This window comes from Podarcis bocagei (genome assembly GCF_964188305.1).
Source record: "Podarcis bocagei genome assembly, chromosome: 6".
Taxonomy (NCBI): domain Eukaryota; kingdom Metazoa; phylum Chordata; class Lepidosauria; order Squamata; family Lacertidae; genus Podarcis; species Podarcis bocagei.
Genome location: NC_138130.1, coordinates 79,344,251 through 79,368,224, shown reverse-complemented (window position 1 = coordinate 79,368,224; position 23,974 = coordinate 79,344,251). Strand labels below are relative to the sequence as shown.

General features: G+C 39.6%; 1 protein-coding gene across 3 annotated transcripts in view; it reads left to right on the top strand.

Annotated features, from left to right (window-relative positions):
* Window positions 1–23,974, top strand: part of NBEA (neurobeachin) — a 366,730-nt gene that overhangs the window by 278,129 nt on the left and 64,627 nt on the right. For all 3 annotated transcript variants that reach the window (XM_081197851.1, XM_081197850.1, XM_081197849.1), the window contains 3 exons: window positions 9,942–10,082; window positions 17,051–17,170; window positions 21,517–21,669. In XM_081197851.1, the coding sequence (XP_081053977.1) occupies window positions 9,942–10,082; window positions 17,051–17,170; window positions 21,517–21,669 (414 nt within the window). The remainder of the gene's footprint in view (window positions 1–9,941; window positions 10,083–17,050; window positions 17,171–21,516; window positions 21,670–23,974) is intronic.

Here is a 23,974-nt window from a genome sequence, read left to right as displayed (position 1 = left end):
CACACAAACCCAAAAAACCCCACACCCATATACATTTACATTAAGGTTACCACGTTTTTTTCAGTGAATCTGGGGACACTTTTCAACTTCAGTTGATGGGGATGGATCTTGTCAGGGGACTGATTTGTAAATCTGGGGACTGTCCCCAGGAAATGGGGACATCTGGTAACCTTAATTTACATACATACGTATATCTCTGTCAAGATAAACTCCTCTCACTGCAATAGAACAGGCTGATTCTATTAAAATATCTTAAGTGTGATACTATGTTATGATACTAATACTGATGACATCAGCTTCAGCCAATTTTAAAGGATTTGTGCTGCTGCTGCTAAAGTCCTGTCCAATATCTAGCAAACTGCTGGCTGGAAGAAACTGTCGCAAATATGCACCTATCAGAGATGTGTAAATGCCATTACATGGCACAGAGCACATGCAAGGAGAAGCACATGTAAAAGTGCCAAGAGGTGTAGTTGTCATTGCTGTATAGAACTATGAATGTTTCTGTTCTAGTGATAACCATTCTTAAAATACTGCAAACATAATCAAAGTCCATTTATGCTCATGAATTTCAATAGGCTTAAAGCATGCCTAAATGCATTGCAACTCTTACGCTGCATTTAAAATGGAGCTGGTGAAAGTGTATGGCTACAAATATGAGTTGTGCACCAGAAAATCCCCAATTGAAACCTCATTTTAGCCAGGCGCTCATTTGCTTTAGTCCTCAATCCCTATATGGGTATAATGATTTTGGCCTAGTTTACGATGCGATGCTATGTGTTGTACTTTGGGAATTAAACAAAACTATACGAATGCAGAAGTTATTATCATATTATTGGTCATCTTCCAGAAAATTACTTGTGGCTGGGTGCACCATTGGAATTTTACTTACCACACCACACCCAATCTCAAAGTCAAGTTGGATCCAAAATAGATGTATGTGTAGCTGTGTTTAGGGAGCCAGATGCTCACTGCAAGAAGGGAAAAGGCTTCAGTCCCCCACCAAAATAGGAATGGAAATCCCTTCTACTCCTACAGGGCCAGGAGCCTTGGGCGCGGGGGGAGGGGATCCCTGTTGGTGACAGAGGTGGAGCAACTGGCGTGCGTCTGAGGGGGCATGGCGCGCATCCCAGGGGGCGTGGTGCGCCGTCCACAGGGGTTGTGGCACGCACCCCGGGAGGTGCTGCCAATTGGGGGTTGGCATTTTGTCACCCCTCCTTTGGAATGGCCTCCGGGGCAGACCGCGCCCCCCCCCCCACCTCGGAATGTCCCAGTTGGTGAAAATGTAGCATGAAGGACTGCAAATCAAGAAACAAAAATTTGAAGTTTAAAGTACCCTTGGGATCCAGTTCTTTGGATCTAGACTAATAACTTCAATAGACTATTGCTAGTACTGAATTAATTGGCAATTATTTGTTAAATGGCTGCAGCTTAATTTAAATCATATTTTAAAACAGACACTTCAAAACAGGCTGCAATCCTATACAGTGGTACCTTAGGTTACATACGCTTCAGGTTACATACGCTTCAGGTTACAGACTCCGCTAACCCAGAAATAATACCTCGGGTTAAGAACTTTGCTTCAGGATGAGAACAGAAATTGTGCTCTGGGGGCGCAGTGGCAGCAGGAGGCCCCATTAGCTAAAGTGGTCTTCAGGTTAAGAACAGTTTCAGGTTAAGAACGGACCTCCGGAACGAATTAAGTACTTAACCCGAGGTACCACTGTATACACTTATCTGGGAGTAAAGCTCCATTGAACTGAACAGAGATGTTTAGTTATGTACTCTTAAGTGCAAGGGATTCTAGTTTTGTATAAAGAGGAATGTGCATTTTGACTAATAGTTGTCAATTTCACCTCTCTGTTTGGGCTAAAAAGCACAGCAGTGAATAAGGCGACTGCTAAATGCTTTCACAGTTCTTGGCAATTTTTGAAGTTTAGTTTGAAGGAGTAATTCGTTAAAATCCAACAAATATCCAGTCATTTGCCTTGTTAATTTAAGATTGGACTTGTTATTACTGAGTTCCTCTTTTTATCTGTTTTTATAACACTGTTTTACTGGGTTTTATTTATTGCATTTCTGTACGATGCTAGGATTTTTATCTGTTAAGTGGTTTAGAAATGCTTAAAAAAAAGATTTAGAATACATAGACATGCGCACACATATTCTTTTTTTGTGCACTTTTGCCCTAAAACAAGGAATTTCCTTCCCTCTTTTTTTTCTAGGAAGTGACCTATAAATGTACTTTCAAAGTAGGTAATTATTTCTATAATTAGTCAAAACAGCCTCGGGAATAGTGCTTTGGAACATTAAGGACCTAGAAATCAGGACAATATACAAGGCATTTCACTGTTGCTGTAAAGAAAAGTCCAAAATTGACAGCTATAAAATGTGGCTTCTGTTTTTTGTTCAATATATCCAATTGCCCACTTTAACCAACAGTGTTTTAGTGAACAATTACTGCACTGTATTTTCTTTACAATGCAGCATTTGTCATAGTTCCTTCCTTCATATTTAATTATGTGTTTTAATTGAAAGTTTAAAAAGTTAGCCAAAATATCAATCAAGGTGTTCTACCAGTGAGATATTTCAGACTTCTCAAGCTTTATTCAAGACATACACGAGGTCAAAGGTTGCATTTATTGTTTGACAAGTTGAAAAGCTAATGAAAGAGACTGTCATAGATACATATATTATCTCTGCACTAACAAACCATCAGGTGATCTGCTTCTTTTCACCTTGATTGGACCTTCCTGTACAAAATGCCACTAGGCATTCATACAAGGAGTATTTTTGCAACCTTTATGGTATGCTAGATTTCCTTTAAGAGTGGTACTTTAATGTGGTTTTCCTGTGCAAAATTGTATAATGCTGATTCCTAAAGTGCAATGAGTACATGACTTTGACATGCTGCATTGTCGCTACTCATTAAAGTGTAAATGGGTTTTCCCCCCCCTTTTACTTCCAGTCATGCACCCTGCTAAATAAAGTAGCTCCATCACCTACTGGGGAGGACTACTAATATTGACATATGTGAAGTACATCACACACGCCCATCTGCCGAAGGGGAAAATTATATTTTGTTAATGCACAAAGTGCTTGACTGGCAGAAGATAAGCATAACCACTTTCTTAAATTACTGTGCTGCTTTAAAGAGAAGGAAGTGATACAGCCTTAAGGTTTATAAATGTAATAACACAGCTGAATGCATGGAAGTGTGAGTTTTTCCAAGCAAGCAGTTCTTAATATAAGCAAATGTTTTTGATCAGGCAACAGACTGAAGCAGAAATTCTGTCTAAGCTCCATACACACACACACACAGTGGTACCTCAGGTTAAGAACTTAATTCGTTCTGGAGGTCCATTCTTAACCTGAAACTGTTCTTAACCTGAAGCACCACTTTAGCTAATGGGACCTCCTGCTGCTGCTGCACCGCTGGAGCATAATTTCTCTTCTCATCCTGAAGCAAAGTTCTTAACCCAAGGTACTATTTCTGGGTTAGCAGAGTCTGTAACCTGAAGCGTATGTAACCTGAAGAGTATGTAACCCGCGGTACCACTGTATCTATCTATCTGTCTATCTATCTATATCTAGCTATCTAGCTAGCTATCTATCTATTTCGGTGACAAAAGATATGAGCTAGATGTGAAAATGTTAAGATCCTGATTCTAAAGTGCTACCATGTTTGCATGAGATTCCATTCTGAGAGTAATCAAGCAAGTGGCAGTCGGCAAACAGAGATGCTAACTGACCTCTACGAAAGGAAATTACAGGTGTACAGAAGCAGCATTTATCTAAATACAAGAGGCTGGGAACATTCAACAGCAGAATGTTGCAGGGAATTGGAGTAGGTGACCCTTGGGTTCCTTCCAACTCTATAAGATTTTATGAAGGCAGCCTCCTTGCCTTCCCAATGAGTGCCTTTAGGCATCCACTTGCCCCTGTTGGTAGCAGAATGCTGATTTTGAGGAACTACGCAGTGGGATCAACTGATCCTACAATAAATTGGCCAGCGAAATGGTAAACAAGTACATCTATGCAGTGTTTTCTGTATTTCTCTGCAGAAGACTAAAGAGTCTGGGCACATGGAATGTCAGGAAGTAAATAACAGCAATCTTCTAGTGTCATATCAGTAAGAAGATTTTTTTTTTTGGGGGGAGCAGCTGACAGCTCTAGTTTCAGCAATCATTGTTAATTGCAGTATGGTACATAAATTACAAAATGACTCTACAATGCCTGGAACCTATAATTTGTAAGAAGTAACACTCTTAAGTCTAATAGCATTATGTTATAGAAACACTTTGCCTACGGTGAATAATCAAGTCCTGAATGAATATTTCCAGGCACATTTTTAGGGGGCGGAAAGAAACACTACGTTTTCAGTGGACAGTGTCTTTAAACCTTGTGGAGGTGACTTACAAAGCCAGCGGCAGAGGTTCCCCTCTCCCCTTCTCGTTCCCTCAGCTTATAAAGCATATTTTAAAACAGATTTGGCACTTCCTGGGCTCTCTAGAGGCATGCCAACCCATAGTGCCACTGCAGAAGCATATTATGTCATGGTGTTACATTCTTCTGGGAAGGGAGGGGAGGCGTCAACTTCTCCAGTGTTAGCAGCCATTTTTAATTGCCCGAGCGTATGCAGTTTCCTGATTCTTAGGATGCCTATTCATGGATGTACAGAGGGCAGGGCCAGTGCCCGGTGGGGCTAGCAAGACAGTCACACTGTCCCATTATCCATGCATAGCTTCTACACATGGAGAACATCTGAACGGTCTCACCATTATATTGTTATCACAATACAGTGGTGCCTCGCAAGACGAAATGAATTCGTTCTGCGAGTTTTTTCGTCTTGCGAAGCACGGTTTGCCTGGGTATTAATGTTTTTAAGAAAAAGGAAACAAACTTGCAAGACGTTTTCGTCTTGCGAAGCAAGCCCATAGGGAAATTTGTCTTGCGAAGCAACTCAAAAAACGAAAAACTCTTTCGTCTTGCGAGTTTTTCGTCTTGCGAGGCATTCGTCTTGCGAGGTACCACTGTAAGTAATAGCAAATCACAGTTCTAGATAATAATAATAATAATAATAATAATAATAATAATAATAATAATAATAATAATAATAATAATACCTCTCCTTAATGAAGAAGAGTCATAAGAATTGCTTCTATAGAAAAAAGAAATCATACTGTGGTCCTGTTTAGACATTGCTCAGGGGTAAACCTCTTTGTGCATTCTCTACTGTGCCTGTCACTAAGGAGAAATGTGAGCAACTAAACTGGGAGATCCTATGCTTATTTGAATACATTTGAATGACCCCATAAGATTATTTAACAAGCTTGTCCTTTGTTTCTAGTAGGAAATAATACATTTTAGGCAAAAGTTCATCCTTATTTTGTAAGAGTTCTTTTTCAAATTGTGAGCTTTGGTCCAGAAATCCATTCTTTCTATCTAATATGTTGTGTAACTGGTGATATTGCAAACAGTCAGTAACTTGACTTCTTAAGCTTTCCATTGATTTCAGTTTGGGTCCGTCCCCACCCCCCGTAAAATTCAGCAATTCCCTGTAAGTCACCCATTGTCTGTCCATATTATCTCTCTTAATTGTAATTGCTTCAATGGGAGATAGCCATAAAGGTGTTTTTATTTCCAGCAGATTTTTTATATTTCTCCCAAACTCTATTCAAATTCTTCCTAATAATGTGGTTCATACAACTCTTATAGATTTTAGCCTTCCCATACCAGAGACATGATTGCCAACCAAATTTTAAGTCATGACTTTCTAAAATTTCTACATTGTCCAATACAATCCATTCTTTTAATCAGCACAAAAAGGCTGTCTCACAATACATTTGTAACTCTGGCAGAGCAAAGCTCCTCTTTCTTTTGTATCTATCATAATTTTATATTTATTTATTGGCTTTCCTCCCTGCCAGATAAATTTAGAAATATATTTTTCCATTCTTTGAAGCAGCTTAAATTGTTTACAATTGGAATTGATTGGAATAAAAACAGCATTCTAGGCAGTAAATTCATTTTAATGGCTGAGATTCTACCTAACAGGGAGTTTCATTCTCCCCCATATCTCCAACTCTTTCTTAACCTCTTTCCACAATTTAATATAATTATTTTCAAAAAGGTTAAGATTTCTTACTGTCAGTCAAATTCCCAAATACTTAACTTTTTTGCCTATTTTTAAACCAGACATCCTTTCTAAAAAATATTTCCGCTGCTCATCCATGTTTTTTACCCAAAAATTTGGTTTAATCTGAGTGTATTTTGAGACCCGCCACTTCTCCAAACCTTTTAATTTCTTCTAAGGCTTTGGGAACGCTCTCCAAAGGTTGTTCTAATATTAACAGCACATCAGCAGCAAATGCCCTTAATTTATAGACGCTACGTGCCACCCCAATACCTTTGATTTCCCTGTTTCTCATGTTCTGAAGCAATATTTCCAATGTCATAATAAACAACAGTGAGGACAAGGGACAACCACTCTATTCCTATTAGTTAGTTAGTTAGTTAGTTATTGTTGTAATATGCCCTGGCACCTGCTGGTGAAGGGCAGGTAATAAATTTAATAATGATAATAATTAATAATAAATAGCAATCCACAGTAGTTCTAAATCTAACATCCATCTTTGAAGTACTTCAGTGAGGGTATTGGGCCTCGTTCCCTACATTTCTGACTTGACATTAGATTTCACAATACTTGTCTATAAATAATTTATGGGTTCATTTTAATTTTATTTATTTAGAGCATGTCTCTTCCGCTTTCTAGTCAAAATGTATCCCAGGGCAATTTCCCAGTACAATAAAACCAACCAAAGCAGTGTTCCCAGACTGTGGTCTGTGGACCACCAGTGGTCCACAAGCTTCATTTAGGTGGTCTGCAGTGTGTCTGTAGATTAGAGGTTGAAGTTGGGAACTGGCACATCCATCGCATTGAATAGTCATAATGATTTTTTTTAATTGTATTTTTATTGCTTCCTTTAATTCTCACATTATATTTCATTGTATTACAGTGTGAATTCTATGGAATGCAACAAAACACAATATAAAATAAATACAAGAAGCCAAATAAAATAGAATAAAATTATACAGCATCTATCATAGCACATTACAATTGCTACAGTATGCAGAAGAAGTGGTCTGCCAAGATCCTTGGCAATTTTCAAGTGGTCCATGGGGGAAGTACTTTGGGAAACACTGGACTAAGGCCTATCACAATAAAAGGCAGCAGTTAAAAGCAGCAGTGAAAACAAGTTCATACCCAGAACTTGTATCTTTTTTGTAGAGGTCATGAAACAGGGAAACATGCTAGTATTTTTTGTGTGCAAGGCTACGTGCCATCAAAGCCAGGAGTGAACCTCTCCTCTCATGATTCCGATCCCTGCTGTGATCACTAGACAGCATTCCTTTCCTGTTAAGACTAATCACAAACATATTTGAATAAAATGTTAGTTTGTTCTTTCAAGCCATATTATTCCAAATTCAGCAGCTGTTCTGGCAGCTATAGCGAAAACTGCAAAATCTTATCACACCATTTCGTACCTATCTTGCACCTTGTCATATCAATAGGAAGGCCAATTTATTATTTCTACACTAAATAATTATTTAAGCAAATATTTTTACTGAAGGTATCTTGTGCAAACAACCCAAATAATTCTGGCCTGCCTTTACCGTACCCCATACTGAACTATAAAAGACCGAAAAGGTTGAGTAGCCTATGAAACCTGAGTAAAATAAAAAAATGTAAATATTTATTTTATTGTTGTTCCAGTAGTTGGGAAGATGCCTGGAAAAAATTAAGAAATGGGTCATGCTTTCCTTTCATGAATGTTTTGTGAGGTCTTGCAGTGCAATCTGCATCAGATAAGCCAGATCCTGAGGGATTACTAAAATATTTTACACACATGAGAAAGCTGTTAGCATACCCTTGACAAAGCAAAGTATTAAACAATCAAAATGTTTAGCGGCGCCAAAATCTTGGTACAACATTGACTTAAGCTATAATTATCCACAAGGTAGAACCCCTATAAAATGGTAGGCAATTCTATTCTTTTTAATTTTTTTATTTATTTAACAGATACCTACCTCAAAAGAATCTGGAATTAAAGGAATGAACATTTGATTCATTCTCTATTGTCAATATGTTTTATTTCTCTATTTTTATAGTATTCACCTTGATTTAGGTTGGGGGATATACACACTTTGCTACTATGAACTTAAGGCATGAATAAGTAACCATGCAGCCCAACATGGAGTTTGCGCTATAAAACACATTTATGGTTCTGAGGTAAACATAGTAAGTAGGAAGAGGTGCACATATTTAAAGCAATTATTGTGTAAAAATGATAAAAGGAAAAAATATATATAACAAAGTATAATGGCTATTTTATATTTTGATTATGAAACGCTACTGCTGGGCTGGGAATCGGGTTTGGACTTAGTGGAGGAACCCCTCAGCTTGCTCCTGCCAGTTCAGCCTTGCAAGTGAATCAGACCTTCTCATTCAGTGCTCTTGTGGTATCCCTACCGGCAGAGCACAGCAGCAGATTCCCCAAATGGGACCTCACGAGGACAGGATGGGATGGAGCTGGCCTAGGATCTGCTGGATCCCAAGCTGCTCTCCCAGCCAGCTGCCATCAGGCCTGATCCAAGTCCGGTGGCTATGGCAGTGATTGGCCAGGGTGCATCTGCATCAGTAGCTCTGGCACTTCACAGAGGCGCACGACGCCTGGGTCTGCAATTTGTAACGCTCTGGAGGTGTGCACTTGTAGTGCACCTGCGATGTATTATGGGTCCTTTGAAATAGATTTTTTATTTGTATTCATTTGACTTCTAAGTTAGGGAGGAATCCTAAGTTCCGGGGAAAGCCAACCGAGGGACCACTGGATCCTAGGGGTCTCCTTTTCTGAGAGCAAAGAGACAGGTCCATGTGCAGAAAAGGAGATGAGCAGCTGGTGGGACTCTGAGTGTGCCGGGGGCAGGTTAGATCCATCACTTCCCACTTAATTTCTTAGCTTTTTATTAAGAGCCTCCTCCTATGACACTCAGACTGCTAAAGTGGTAAGATGACTCTAGCAAAGGAAAAGGAAAAGCACGTGAGTAGAGTTGCGTATTTGGTTGTTCCCTTTGGGAGAAAACATGGAGGGATTGCGAGAGAAGCAAAAAGAAAACAAAAGTTTGGTAACTTGAATTGAGCTTCTTGTGATGGAGGGAATCTTCCACTGTTTGCCTTCTATAGTATATCACTGCAGCAATAGCTATAGGAAGAATTAGAATTGGGCCTTTCCTGTTTAGCACAAATAGGCAAGTAAAGGGGGGGCGTCTACTGCCCCCTTTCCCTCTTGAGAACGTTTCTTTATGTGAAAACTGGCCGTCTTTGGAAGTGGCTGCTGTCTTTTCATACTGTGTACATATTCAAGAATTTCTGCTTAAGATCACCAAACACCACAAGGCCTTCTGTATAAAATCTTTTCATCATGAAATGCGCATTACAAAGTACCCTGCCTGAACAGAAGTCACATTTCATTAGCTGTGTCATTACGGTGAATGACAAGAGTAACGTTACTTTGATTTGAAAGCATCTGAAATGTAGGTTTAGATGTATATTTCCAGAATATATTGTTAAATTCACTGGGAAACTACCCCCCGCCCCCCACCCTTTTTGAAATGGTCTTGAACTTTTGCAGACTTATGCCATATACATTTTTTTTGGTTTTTAAAGCAGTCAAGTGTTTAGTAACTCAAGCCTCTGAAATAAAATTCCCACTCCTTCTCAAGCAGTCTGAACAAATTGTAGTATGAATTATCAGCATTTGGGCTGCTGAATGTCATATATGGTGAATCCTTGTTAAAGAATGCAAACTAAAAGTGTGATATAGATTTCCAAAGCATTCTCCAGCTGTTCATATAGTGATGTATATGTATTCTCTTTGCAGCCCATCGGTGCTTTGAATCCAAAGAGAGCAGTCTTTTATGCAGAGCGCTATGAGACATGGGAAGATGACCAGACTCCACCTTATCATTATAACACTCATTATTCAACATCTACTTGTACCTTATGCTGGCTCGTTCGCATTGTAAGTATTTTTGTCACCTCCTGTTCATTCAGTATTTTCACCTGTAAATCCAAATTCATTTTTTACTTTTATAAAACGTGGAATTACAGAATCCTCATCCATGTAATTTTTTCTGCTGTAACCACTTAGATGGCTCCCTGCTTCTGGGTAACCATGATAGAAGTGAAATTGCAGTGGAGCAAGTAGATCAAGTAACCAAATCAACAAGGCTTTCTCTGATCCATAAGATTGGACCCTGATTTATGTGTGTGGAAACCTGGTTTATTAACTTTGATATCTTTTTTATTGGCTTTAGGGTGTATTTAGGGTGGCGCTGTGGTCTAAACCACTGAGCCTCTTGGGCTGGCCGATTGGAAGGTTGGCAGTTCGAATCTGCACGATGGGGTGAGCTCCTGTTGCTCTGGCCAGGCTTCTGCCACAACCTATCAGTTCAGAAGCATACCAGTGCAAGTAGATAAATAGGTACCGCTGCAGCAGGAATATAAACAGCATTTCCGTGGGCTCTGGCACTCATCACAGTCCTCCATGCGCTAGTAGCGGTTTATGGCCACAAGAACCTAGAAAGCTGTCTGTGGACAAATGCCGGCGCCCTCGGCCTCAAATCAGATGAGCGCCACACCCCATAGTCGCCTTTGACTGGACTTAACCATCCAGGGTCCTTTACCTTTACCTTTTTGTTTTAATGGATAATGTACACAGCTTAGGGATTTTAAAAATATTAAGCGGCTTAGAAATGCAAATCAATAAACAAGCCATTCTGAAGAACAGCCAGGTGAATCCCAGTGCTCTACTGCATGGTGGATGTATCTACTATGAACAGACAAAGAAGGGGAGAAAGCAACAAAAATACACCTCCATTGATAGGGAGGAAATCAATCACGCACTACTTCATCAGACTATGCACGATTACCACATTTGAGTTGGACGGACAAAACAGTTAATATGAAGCATATCGCAACTGCGATTTTCTGTCATTTTGTCACCCACAGAAATGATTTTCTGTCATTGTATCTGCTCGTTCTCTTGGCATCAGTGGTAGCAGGCCCTACCAGTTCCTAGGCTGCCTTTCTTGATGGGTGGGCCATTGGCCTGATACAGCAGGCTCTTCTTATGTTCTCATGTTCCAGGCAAGATGGTTAGACACTTAGACCCCTAGACTTAAGCCAGGGTTTCATCAACTCTAGATCTAGGTCTAATAGGCAGTTTACAAATCACCAGTTCCCCTAATTCAAGCACTTTTTGCTGTGGATTGGAACTTGCCTCTCCCTTTGTACCCCCATGCACCCCTTAAATATGTTCAGGGGTTTCCCCAAACACTCCAAAGCAGATTTGGGGGGCAAACTGGCGACTCGGGGGAAAGGAGAGGGAAGGGAAGTTCTGTTGCTGAGCCAAAAGTGCATGTGGTAGCATAAGTGTTCAGTGCAGCCATAGTTTTTTGGGATGTTCATGCCATCCTGAGTTGTCCAGCTTCCTAAAAATAGAGGCATTTAAACCATAATGTCCACTATATTTGAAGGGGGGAAAGCACTATTGGCACAATTTATTCATGCGGATACCACCTTGAAAATGCAATAAAATGTAGCCCAATTATAATTATGAAGTCTGATTCCGACTTTGAAGCACCCCATTTTGTAATCAAGCAGGGTGGAACAGAGAGCTGGAGCTGGGTGTCATCTGCATATTGGTGACACACACCTGATGGCAGCTCCCAGCAGCTTTATGTGGATGTTTAATAGCCTGGAGGACAAGGTTCTTGACGTACCACTCATGCTCTATTTAGGGGAGACAAATCACAAGCCTGGGTTCACATGTAATGCTAAGCCAAGCCACGACTTAGCTCCTGGAAGCGCAACAACAGGACTGGGGGAAGAGCAAGGCAGGCGTGATTTTCTCTTAAAGCCATGGTTTTCTTTTAATCTCTTTCAAACGTAGCCATCTTTACCTGAACGTAATTATAATTAAATGATAAAAATTAAGAGGAAATATAGTGTGTGTTGATATGAAATTATTTTTGAAGGTAAGAACTAATGCCGAGGTTATATGATAAATGTAGAAGAGCCTATGCGTTGAGGCTAAGGATTAAAAATCCAAAAGATAGACACCATATGTTGGTCTAATGGGGCACCCCGTAGTGTTCAACTATGAAAGGCTTAATCCTTGACTATGAATTTTCTTGCTTTTGTGTTTGTCTCAGACTCTTAAATAATGTTGTCATGGAATTTAGGATTATACTGTAACATAATTGACTATAATTACCTTTTTCCTACTGCTTTTTCCTAATCCCCAGTTGCTTCTGATTTTAGAATCTCAGCTTCCCCCAATAAGCACCTTCGAAACAATCTTCAAATCAAAGTAAAGGTGCACAGAGTTTTATTGGGTTTTTAAAAGTACAACATAAATTTCAAGTATTCAGATTAATGGTGTGTTTTTTTAACACTAATGGGATATAAATTTTACTCTTATTGAACAGATTAATTGTTCTTTTAAAGCTTGCGATTTGTGGCATATACAAAATATTTTCTTATTTATTCAAAGGAGATATAATTAAAAACATGAACCATCACCAAGTTGCATATTTGGTAGTGCAGACTTAGCTATTGCTTTGTTTGGCCACTTGCCAGGCAATGGCAGTCTTTCTCATATTGGAGTAGGTGATTCCTCTCCATCACCATATCACCTCCATAATCTAACCTTCATTGAAGGATGTAGGATTAAGCATCTGATATATTCCACTGTGAGGTTTAAACAGGAACTAGTCCATCACTAGGGACGCGGGTGGCACTGTGGGTTAAACCACAGAGCCTAGGACTTGCCAATCAGAAGGTCGGTGATTTGAATCCCCGCGACGGGGTGAGCTCCCGTTGCTCGGTCCCTGCTCCTGCCAACCTAGCAGTTCGAAAGCACGTCAAAGTGCAAGTAGATAAATAGGTACTGCTCTGGTGGGAAGGTAAACAGCGTTTCCGTGCTCTGCTCTGGTTCGCCAGAAGCGGCTTAGTCATGCTGGCCACATGACCCGGAAGCTGTACGCCGGCTCCCTCGGCCGATAAAGCGAGATGAGCGCCGCAACCCCAGAGTCGGTCACGACTGGACCCAATGGTCAGGGGTCCCTTTACCTAGTCCATCACTAGCCAAAGCCGGCAGTATTCAACACGAATCCTACTCAGCATATACCCGTTGAAGTTAATGCCTGGCTAGAACCATGAGCAAGAACTCTCCATTATACAACAGGTCCCAGTAGCTATTGTTTATTCAAATATTTATACCCTGCCTTTCCATGTGCATGGTTTTACATGAATAGGTCCAACATTAAAACAGATGAGGTGTCAATAATATTTGGGGTGATTTCTCATTCTTGAGTCACCCCTGTTGGCATATGAATCAAGATCAATGAACCCTGCTGAACATGCTGTGATCTCTAGAGTTCAAGAGCTAGAGTTCTCAGAGAGCTTGGAAGCTCTTTATTCAAGAACAGTTATTCTAGTATAGCAATAGACACAGTAAATTGGATTGCTTTTTGCAAACTCAGGAGACAACCAGTAAAGGCTGTTGTTCCCACTATCAACTTCTTTTATTGCCTGGTCATGTAAGGCAGACGCTAATGTCTGCTTTGCTTGGTCAAACAAACTTTTGGAGCAGATACAGGGTAAAAGAAGGTAGTGTGAGTTTTCTCCCTCCAATCAAAATCTGTTCCAACCAACTAAGATTAAATATGTGATGGGGTATTAAGTAGATGGGAGATGTGGACACATCTCCCATATTCCCATCCAGTGCCCCCTTTCTGCCCAATCCATGCTATTCATGCTCTGAGCAGATGTTCCTTCCAACATAGGGCCCAGGGGAATTTGGAGGAAATAACCTGCCCTTCACTTCACATTGCTGGACTGAACAGCACCTTCTAAAAATGTTTAAAGGAGGCAGTGGTTCATCCCCTCTTGAAGAAGATCTCCCTGGCCAGGACCTTGAGTGAGAGGCAGGGAAATGATGGTCTTCCAGAGTGAGAGCTGGGAGGAGCTACTGTCCTCTGTGGGTGGCAAGAGCTTAGAATTACAATTTGTATTTTTTGTAGCTGCTATTTTATCACATTACGGAAAAGGGATAATAATGTTATCATTCAAAAAGATCTCCGTGGCTCAGAATAACAATTAGTGCCTAGTGACAGCTCCTAAAATGTGGAACTCACTCCCCATAGAAGTGCATCAAAACCCTCATTATAATTCCCATCGTTTGCTGACGATGCACCTCATTACCCTGTCCTTTGGCAGTTAAAATTGTGTGAATTTTGTGGGCCCACCTCTATTGTTTCATGTACATCCTTTGGTTTCTTTAAAATTGTTTTATTGGATTTAAGTGTTATATGATTAAATGGTTGTACTAACCCAGGGACCTTATAATGAAGGGCGAATGAGAAATCTTTTATATAAATATATCAATGAGAAAAAGACTCGATGGCCCTTGTGGTCTCTTCCAACTCTATGATTCTATGAAATGTTGGTGACTTGTGCAAGCTATAGGGGGCTGTCTGGGGAACATGGGGCCTCGTGCTTGCCCCACTATGCCCAGTGCTGGTGCTGGGCCCACATCCCATGTTGCAGTCACATAAGATGGCCCTATCAGGCCCCTGCACCTACAGCATGACCACTTCATGCCACAAAATAGGAAAGGGAGGATTTTTCGCCTCTGAATTACGTAAGTTTCACAAGGCATTGCTTATACGCTAAATAAGTCTGTGAGTAAATGGTGCTCCTTAAAATATTCAGTAAACATTTCTGAAATACTCTCATAACCTTAGCCATTAATTGCACTTGACCGACAGGTTATTTACAACCCATAGTTGAAAATGCCTGACAATAAATTCTTACATTTGAACAAATTAGTGTGGGTCGTGTGTGCCTAAATTACTTGCGCTTGGAATGAAGTCCTCTGCCTAGACTCACACTGCTCAGACACAGTAATGTTCTCCATGTTACTTCCTGCTTGGCGTTGTATTTCATGTTTGTTATAAATCCAACCTTCCAGACTATACATTTTTTTGACTGGAGCTGCCTAATGTTTAGGGGATACTTTTCATTAGTTAATGAGCATAGCTGTTATTAACAGAACTTAATAGTTGCCATGGTAATTAATGCAGTGATATTAAAATTGTAATTATTCAGTTGTTCTCAATGAGGAATTTTTCATATAAGAAATGCTTTGGAGTATATCACTGTGAATTAATTCACATAACTATATAAAAGAAATGCTATTAGGGCTCTGCTAATTCATTCTAAAACATTTCATTCTGAGATTAAGGATAATCCTATGTATGTTTATTAAGTCCCGGTGTGTTCAATGGTGTTCATTCCTTAGTGGGCGTGCTTAGGATTGCAACCTTGGATTTAAGGTGAATTCTATGGCCTATGCAAGCAGTGAAAACATAGTCCGCTGAAGTGGTGCGGACTACAACTCCCAGCATTCCTGATTATTGACCAGGCTGGCAAGGTCTGATGGGAGTTTGGGTTCAACATCAGCAGAACCATGGGCTCCATATCCCTGGTCTACTGGGACCATCAGAATTGATAGAATATGGGTAAAATTGTTTATATTGTAGACATGGATACATGCCATCATTGAAGTCAGTACTGCACAGTGGAGTGGGGTGGCAGAACTCACCTGATCTCTTGACAGCTGCTGCTTACAGAGAAGAAGGAAGATTGATGTGGTGCTAACACGCTGTTGGAACCAATCCCATGCTCCTGCTAGTGTGTTTGCACCACATTGACCCCCCCTTCCTTGCCCTCCTTCCAGGTAAGCAACAGTGACTTGGTTGCCAGGAAGTCAGGTGAGCACCACAATGTTGTCGTTCCCTGATTTCAAGTCTGAAACTAACATATCAACAGTTCTTCTTACTGGGAACAAATTCCATTCAGCATTATTGCTGTTTTTCAGATCAGAATTGAGATATCTACTTCCTTTAGAGTGTGGGCAAAAACATTGCTGCTTTAATTTCTGATGGCCAAATGGTTGCATGTGGCTTAAATATAAGTTCTAGTCTTTATCATCTGATTCTACACAGTGAGCTAAGGGCATCATAATCTAGTCACGTTTTGCATCTTCCTCACCCATTTTTTTGTGCGTTACTCATTGTATAGGAGTTTTTTGCCGGCTAACTCCTCTTTCCATATGTAGCCCTTGTAGGCAACAGTCAACACTTGTGAGAGCTAGCTAGGAAGAGTCTTTTTTATTTTATTTTATTAATGGTGGAGGGCAGCCTAGTACCACATATGAAATGGTATGGGGATTTAGCTTTAATTTCTTATTGAACATCTAAACAAAAAGGTTTTAATGATACAGTTCTAGACTTCATTTAATTACACATTTTGTTTGAACATATTTAGTTTGAGTAGCATCCTGCCAAAATTAAGCACTTCTCATTTTTCCTTCATTAGGGAGTTGAGTGAAGGCTTAGATCTCTCATCCTGAAAATAATGGAACTTGTAACATGTTTAATTTTTATGAATCATTTCTTTGTTGAAGGCTTGGTATAATTTACTCTTCATCATATTTATTCATATATATATAATATCACACCAAAAATAAAATATATGGGAAGTTCTCCAAAGAGAACAGTGGAGTTTAGTCAATGAAATAGATAGAGATATTACTGGAGTATTTTGGAAGACTGGTGTATGTGAAATAGACTGTAATACTCCAGTCTCTTGATGACATTATTCTAATATAGAGCCAGCACATCATTTGTTGTAATCCTTCCATTCTAGGATTCAGATACTTTTGGGTTATTAGTAGCAATAGTTGCATCAAGAGATTAAGCATAAGCAATGTATTAGTGTGAAGTGCTGATTAATTCTTTATTAATTCTTCCCTTAATTAATTTTAAATATTAAGCCTAGAAGGCACTCAAATTATGAAGTTGTTTTGGATTCCTTTGTTTATTACATTTGTATTCATTTTTTATTTTTATTTTGTGGTAGGAACCCTTTACAACATTCTTCCTCAATGCAAATGACGGAAAATTTGATCACCCAGATCGAACCTTTTCTTCAGTGGCAAGATCTTGGAGAACTAGCCAAAGAGACACTTCAGATGTGAAGGTAGGATTATTTTTTTGTTACATATGCATGCAAAATAATTGAGTAACTGTTATTGTTATTACATGCTACAAATAAACAATCGACTTGTGCATTCCTGAAGTTCTGTTTCACATAAGAGCAAAAAGAATGGCTGCTTTAGACTTCACTGCTCTAAAATGCCATTTTTATATACAATGAGAAATAAAGACTCTTCCAATATTTGAGTGCTCAAAAGATCTTTTGTTCTTGCAAAAAAACCCACAACCATTCTAATTTAAATCAAATAATCACAAGATAGAGAAAAGCCCAATAAATTTTCTTTCCTGCTGTTAACTCAATATTTGGCCCATTCCATAAACAGAGCAAGATTGCATTTGACCTTAAAGTGTCATATTGTTATAGCTTGCTGAGCTCTGGCTTTGCATTGCCTGGGGCAATTAATAAAGCATTAATGACAAGACACATTTAAAATGTATGCTTTTCTGTAAGCCTTAGCTTTTACTTGACTATGCCTGGGGATATTATGCAACAGTACACATTAGATTAAACCAATATCTACACAATACGTAGAAACAGCCAGCGAGCAGGGTAATTTCACAATTGTGATTATACCTCCATTGTTCTATAGAAAGGTTTTTTATGTTTGAATACTGAATCCTACATTCTTGCTTTATTTTAAGAAGTGTCCTCTCCTGATTACCCGTTAATATGATAGATTCCAAACTACATGAAAAGTGCTAGTAGCCCATTGTTTGATTTTAGATCTTTTCTGATTGTGTCTTGCTATTAAATATTTACAAAAGAAATCAGATTTATATTATCACAAGGCACTCACTCTTATTTGAAACAAGAATAGAAACTTGGTTACTATTTCTTTCTTTTTTAAAAAGCAAATTGCTGGAGTCTTTTTAAAGGCATTTACGATCTCAAAATCCATTTATACTGATGTTACTAAGAGTTACATTATTTATGTATTGAATCTGCTTTGACGTAGGAGAGAGAGAAATAATTGGTTGAACAAAAAACCACTGGTAAACTCATAAACTCTTACCAGGTACTTGCCATGATTTGATTCCATTGGAAACCAATGTCATTTGGTATGTCATCAGCATTGTAAAGAAAACAATGCTTTTTGATCAGGATCAGCTGACACATTAAATAATTCACTTATGCATATTTCTTTGGGCTAAAAGCCCTAAGTTTTGTTTGCTTTCAAAATGTGCAGTTTTGCTGAGACTGAAATGCATCGTTCTTTCACCAGAACTTTTTGTTTCCCTTTCTATTGTTTTAGTTGAAATGTCTCTGAATCTATAAACATCCATAGTATCTGCCAGACCACTTTGCCAGGCCATTTTGATGCACTTACATTGTGCTATTTGGTTTTGAAATGTATAAATATATGTTTGAAGAACTCAAAGGCAACTTTGTGATCTTTAGTATATTGGGATCCTGACCCAATATGTGATTGTCATACTGGACAAGATTGCAAAAAATCAAATACATAAGATAATTAAAGACTAGATTATTATTTTTGTTCTTTCATAGACAGATAGATAGATAGATAGATAGATAGATAGATAGATAGATAGATAGATAGATAGATAGATAGGCAGGCTATATAGGCTATATAGGCTTTCTTAATTTCCAAAGTTGTTGTCAACTTTCATCTTATCTACATTCCAAGGACACAAAAGCCTGTTGAATATCTACCCTGAAAGGCATCCAGACTGTAAGGCTAGACTGAATGTTTGTAGATATATGATGATAGTTGTTGTGGCTGTTGCAAGCACCAGACGTCTTGTTCCACTGGTACAGAATGTAAAGTGACAATAGATGCCAAATGTTGTAGTTTTGCTTAGTGTTTGGAAGGCATGTTGACCCTGTGGTTAGGCACTATCTTCAGGTAGGAAAATATCTTATTCCTCCTTCTCACCCCCTTTTATTCATGAGAGGTGAATTTCCATGTTTAAAATTAAACAGCGAAAGCTTACTATCCCAATCTAGATATAAAAAAACAACAACAAGCAATGGTTTGCTGTCATGAGAAGAAGTACGCCTACACCTCAGTCTTATACCTTCTCTCCTCCCTTCCAAACCAGGGGGAGAAAATAAGAAGCTTTTTATTATGCTGTACAACAAATATCAGTTGCAGTTTTGTCAAAAGCCATGTTTAGTTCTCAAAACAGAAAGCTCGCTTAAGAACTATAATGCACTGAAACTACTGTTCTGCCACATGTGAACAAAATGGCAAACTACTGTTTGTTGCAAACCACTTCTAATCTACTCCCTTTGTGTGGGAGGGGAGAAAGGATCCCGAGGCAAACGCATGGTTGTTTTTATAAAAACAAACCGTTACATCTGAACTGGGTCAGTGTGTTTGCACTGCTTAATTTTCAAATACAGGTATTAAAAGATGCCATATTTGACAAATTTGTGTAACAGCACAGAAAGGAAAATGCTGCCAAAAAGGGTTTATTTTTGCCTTTCTTGAAACATTGACCTTTCCCTGTAGTAATCAGTACAAAGCAAAAAATGAATACTAGTGGAATGATCCTTTAGCAAACACTCCACTTGAAAATGACCCTAACTTGACCATTTCATTTTTCACATTTGCTAGCACCTCCTCCCCCCCACCTCCTTTCAATTTGTATAATTTTGGCATCCAAAGAATAGAGTGCTCAAGAACTAATCTTCTCTAATGCTTCTCAAACATGTTACATTGCACTTGGACAAGAGTATGTCGATGTCAGAAAAGGTAGCTATGACAAAATGTCATTAAGGTGACAGATTGTAAATTAATATAGTTAATGGAGGTTCTTATAACTGAATGACCACCCCTCCTCCCCCAATATAAGGTGATTGTTGAATTAATGGATACCCAGGGATCAGATTTTTTGGGGAAAAGAAGGAAACTGGCAGAGGTGGGGGTGGTGAGAGAAACAGCTTTAAAACCCTGCAGTGAATTACATTAGAAAACTGAAAACGTCTGTATTGGATTTTATTTCAGAGGGAGGCCATAAAATGGTGTACTCCTGGCAAAACATATTAAACTGAAATGTCATCTTTGAGGCTTATAGTATCCTATTATGTTAGTGTTAATAGTGGCCTTCTATAACACCAAGTTTTAAAGTTTAATTTTTCAGCAGCTTGAATTTATCCAAAGCTTGTAAATTAGAAAATGTAGTTTGGCATTTTTTACCTCATACAAAGACATAACACATGTAATACTATTAACAATACCTTTGGGTTTTAGCATAGCTATTAAAATAAACTAGAGATCATATTTAAAGACATAAAATGTCTGGTATAATATTCATTTTTGTCCTTTTAAAAGTTCCTGGTAGCTTTATTGCATTGTTCTTTATTTCAGAAGAAATAAAGAAGGCTAAGCTACTAAGACCACAGGAAAAGTAGCTGCTTATTAAGTAACAGAAATCTTAGTTATTTGAGCGGATATGAGAATTCAAGGGGGACAGGAAAGGTTCCATCTTGTGAAAAGTCACATAGAATTATCGGGTTGTTGTCCAGGAACTTTTAGTGTTCTGTAAACATTTCAGCTTCTGGAGTATGTACTTTAACAATAAGTAGGACATATCACATGGGCACTGAAATTATAGTTTGGCAAGATCCATTAAATTTAGGCACTTTAAAGTCCCAGCTGTTTTTCTAGAAAACTTGAGCTAAAATCTCTCATGTGCTTACATCTCTCACATTCAAATAAACCCAAGTTTAATAGTATACACACTGCATAGTCCCTAGTCTTAAATATTTTAGGAACCTTGTAAGGTTGTAGAATGTGATATCTTTATTGAAAAGTTTTATTGTTGGCTAATTCTTTATACACCCTTATTATTGTACATTAGGGATGGGGAATCTGTGCTAGCCAGATGTTGATGGCCAACAGATCCCATTATTTCTGGTCATTGGCTGGTTCCCATGGGAGCTAGAGCCGAACAGGCTCTGCAGTACCACAGGTTCCCCATTCCTTCACACTTTGAAGTCTGGGAGTCCACAGGCAATCATGCTATTACCTGTGGAAATCTGTTGTTGTACACAATAAAAGGAAAGTTAGATCAAGCAGCAGCCTGGGTCAGGGTAAGGCAGCATCATATTCTGATATGCCTCTGCACACAGCAATATTTCTGATTATATTAGTTTATTTTAATGAAGGTTATCTAAGCAATGGCCTCTGTAGCAGAATGGAACTGAGACGGTTGCTGCATCTATTATTGAGTAATTAAATGATTTGTATTAAAAATTAACTTAAAGGTATAATAGCATTGAAAATTAAGCATAAGGACAAGGTTGCAAAAGTTCTTGAATAAATTCTGTCTACAGAAACAGTGTGTTTGTTTCTTCCACTACAGGAGTTAATTCCAGAGTTCTACTACCTACCAGAAATGTTTGTCAACAGTAACGGATATAACCTTGGAGTGAGAGAAGATGAAGTTGTTGTGAATGATGTTGAGCTTCCCCCTTGGGCAAAGAAGCCCGAAGACTTTGTGCGCATCAATAGGATGGTAAGAAGGCTTTTAGTTAAGCTTGAGTAACAAGTTCCATGATTTAACAAGCTGGCACATCACTAGCTTTTCACCTCCGCAGGGCAGAAGTTGAAAATGGGAGGAAGAAAAAAGCAAATGGAAGAAGTGGTTGATTGTATCCACCCTATATTTGACAGCATATACATTTTATACAGTATATTTTATATACTTTCCCTTCAACAGGGATTCATAATGAATCCGTGATCACTGCTTGGATGCCCCTTGGATGCCACTCTGAACTTTCTAAATAAAGAACAGGAGATTAGTGTAATAAATAAAATAAAATCTGTTCTTTGCTCCCTAGCGGAAGGCTTTTAAGAACCACCAAAATGCTTAATTTTCTGAAAAGCCAAAGGTATATAGGAGCATTGAAAGAGAGAAGTTAGTGCCTTGCAAAACTGATTCCTTTGAAAGGAATTAACTCATCACACTGAGCTGTTTCCTAGTTCTGCTGGACCTCTCAGCAGCGTTTGATACCATCGACCATAGCATCCTTCTGGACCGTCTTGAGGGGCTGGGAGCTGGGGGCACTGTTATACAGTGGTTCCGCTCCTTCCTCCTGGGCCGTGTTCAGAAAGTGGTGGTGGGGGATGAGTGTTCAGACCCTTGGGCCCTCACTTGTGGGGTGCCTCAGGGTTCTGTCCTCTCCCCCATGCTTTTTAACATCTATATGAAGCCGCTGGGAGAGATCATCAGGAGGTTTGGGCTGGGTGTTCATCAGTATGCGGATGACACCCAGCTCTACCTCTCTTTTAAATCAGAACCAGTGAAGGCGGTGAAGGTCCTGTGTGAGTGTCTGGAGGCGGTTGGAGGATGGATGGCGGCTAACAGATTGAGGTTGAATCCTGACAAGACAGAAGTACTGTTTTTGGGGGACAGGAGGCGGGCAGGTGTGGAGGATTCCCTGGTCCTGAATGGGGTAACTGTGCCCCTGAAGGACCAGGTACGCAGCCTGGGAGTCATTTTGGACTCACAGCTGTCCATGGAGGCACAGGTCAAATCTGTGTCCAGGGCAGCTGTTTACCAGCTCCATCTGGTACGTAGGCTGAGACCCTATCTGCCTGCGGACTGTCTCGCCAGAGTGGTGCATGCTCTGGTTATCTCCCGCTTGGACTACTGCAATGCGCTCTACGTGGGGCTACCTTTGAAGGTGACGCGGAAACTACAACTAATCCAGAATGCGGCAGCTAGACTGGTGACTGGGAGCGGCCGCCGAGACCATATAACACCGGTCTTGAAAGACCTGCATTGGCTCCCAGTACGTTTCCGAGCACAATTCAAAGTGTTGGTGCTGACCTTTAAAGCCCTAAACGGCCTCGGTCCAGTATACCTGAAGGAGCGTCTCCACCCCCATCAGTCTGCCCGGACGCTGAGGTCCAGCGCCGAGGGCCTTCTGGCGGTTCCCGCACTGCGAGAAGCAAAGCTACAGGGAACCAGGCAGAGGGCCTTCTCGGTAGTGGCGCCCGCCCTGTGGAACGCCCTTCCAGCAGATGTCAAAGCGATAAACAACTATCTGACATTCAGGAGACATCTTAAGGCAGCCCTGTTCAGGGAAGTTTTTAACGTGTGACATTTTACTGTATTTTTGGTTTTTATGGAAGCCGCCCAGAGTGGCTGGGGAGGCCCAGCCAGATGGGCGGGGTATAAATAATAAATTATTATTATTATTATTATTACTGGGATCAAGCATACTTTCCTAGCTGCTATCTTACACCATCTGAAACGATACACCATTATCATGTTTGTTGAATTTTATCTGTTTCAGATGAATGACTATATTTTTAACTCAAATATCTAAACGCTGAGTAGAAAGTACAATAGAAGAGACACTGCAGCAATAAAAAAGTAACTGATGCATTTAAAATCAGCTCAGTATCACCCTGCTTAGATTGAAAACTTGTATGATTAGTAGCATTTTATTTATATATTCGTTATTTTAAAAAATCTTAATTTGAATTTGTGGGCATTAGTGTTTTAATAAGAATATTTAGAGATACTCATTAAGGTGCATTTCCATAACCCAGAGCTGCCCTCGCTCTGCAAAAATCAACACATATGAGAGGCTCTTCACAATTTATCCATCAGTCTACTTTGCACAGACGTGAATGTACAAGTGCAGTGAGTGTAGGAGCTGTTTGTGTAGTGTGTATGCTCATGCACACATGGCTGTGCTTTGGATATGACCACCACTGGCAGGTGATCCTTGTGGGCTGGGCATCTGAGCATTAATACAGCCATTGGGCTTAAAAACATCAGCAGCCACCCTCTGCTCTGCACTGGGCTG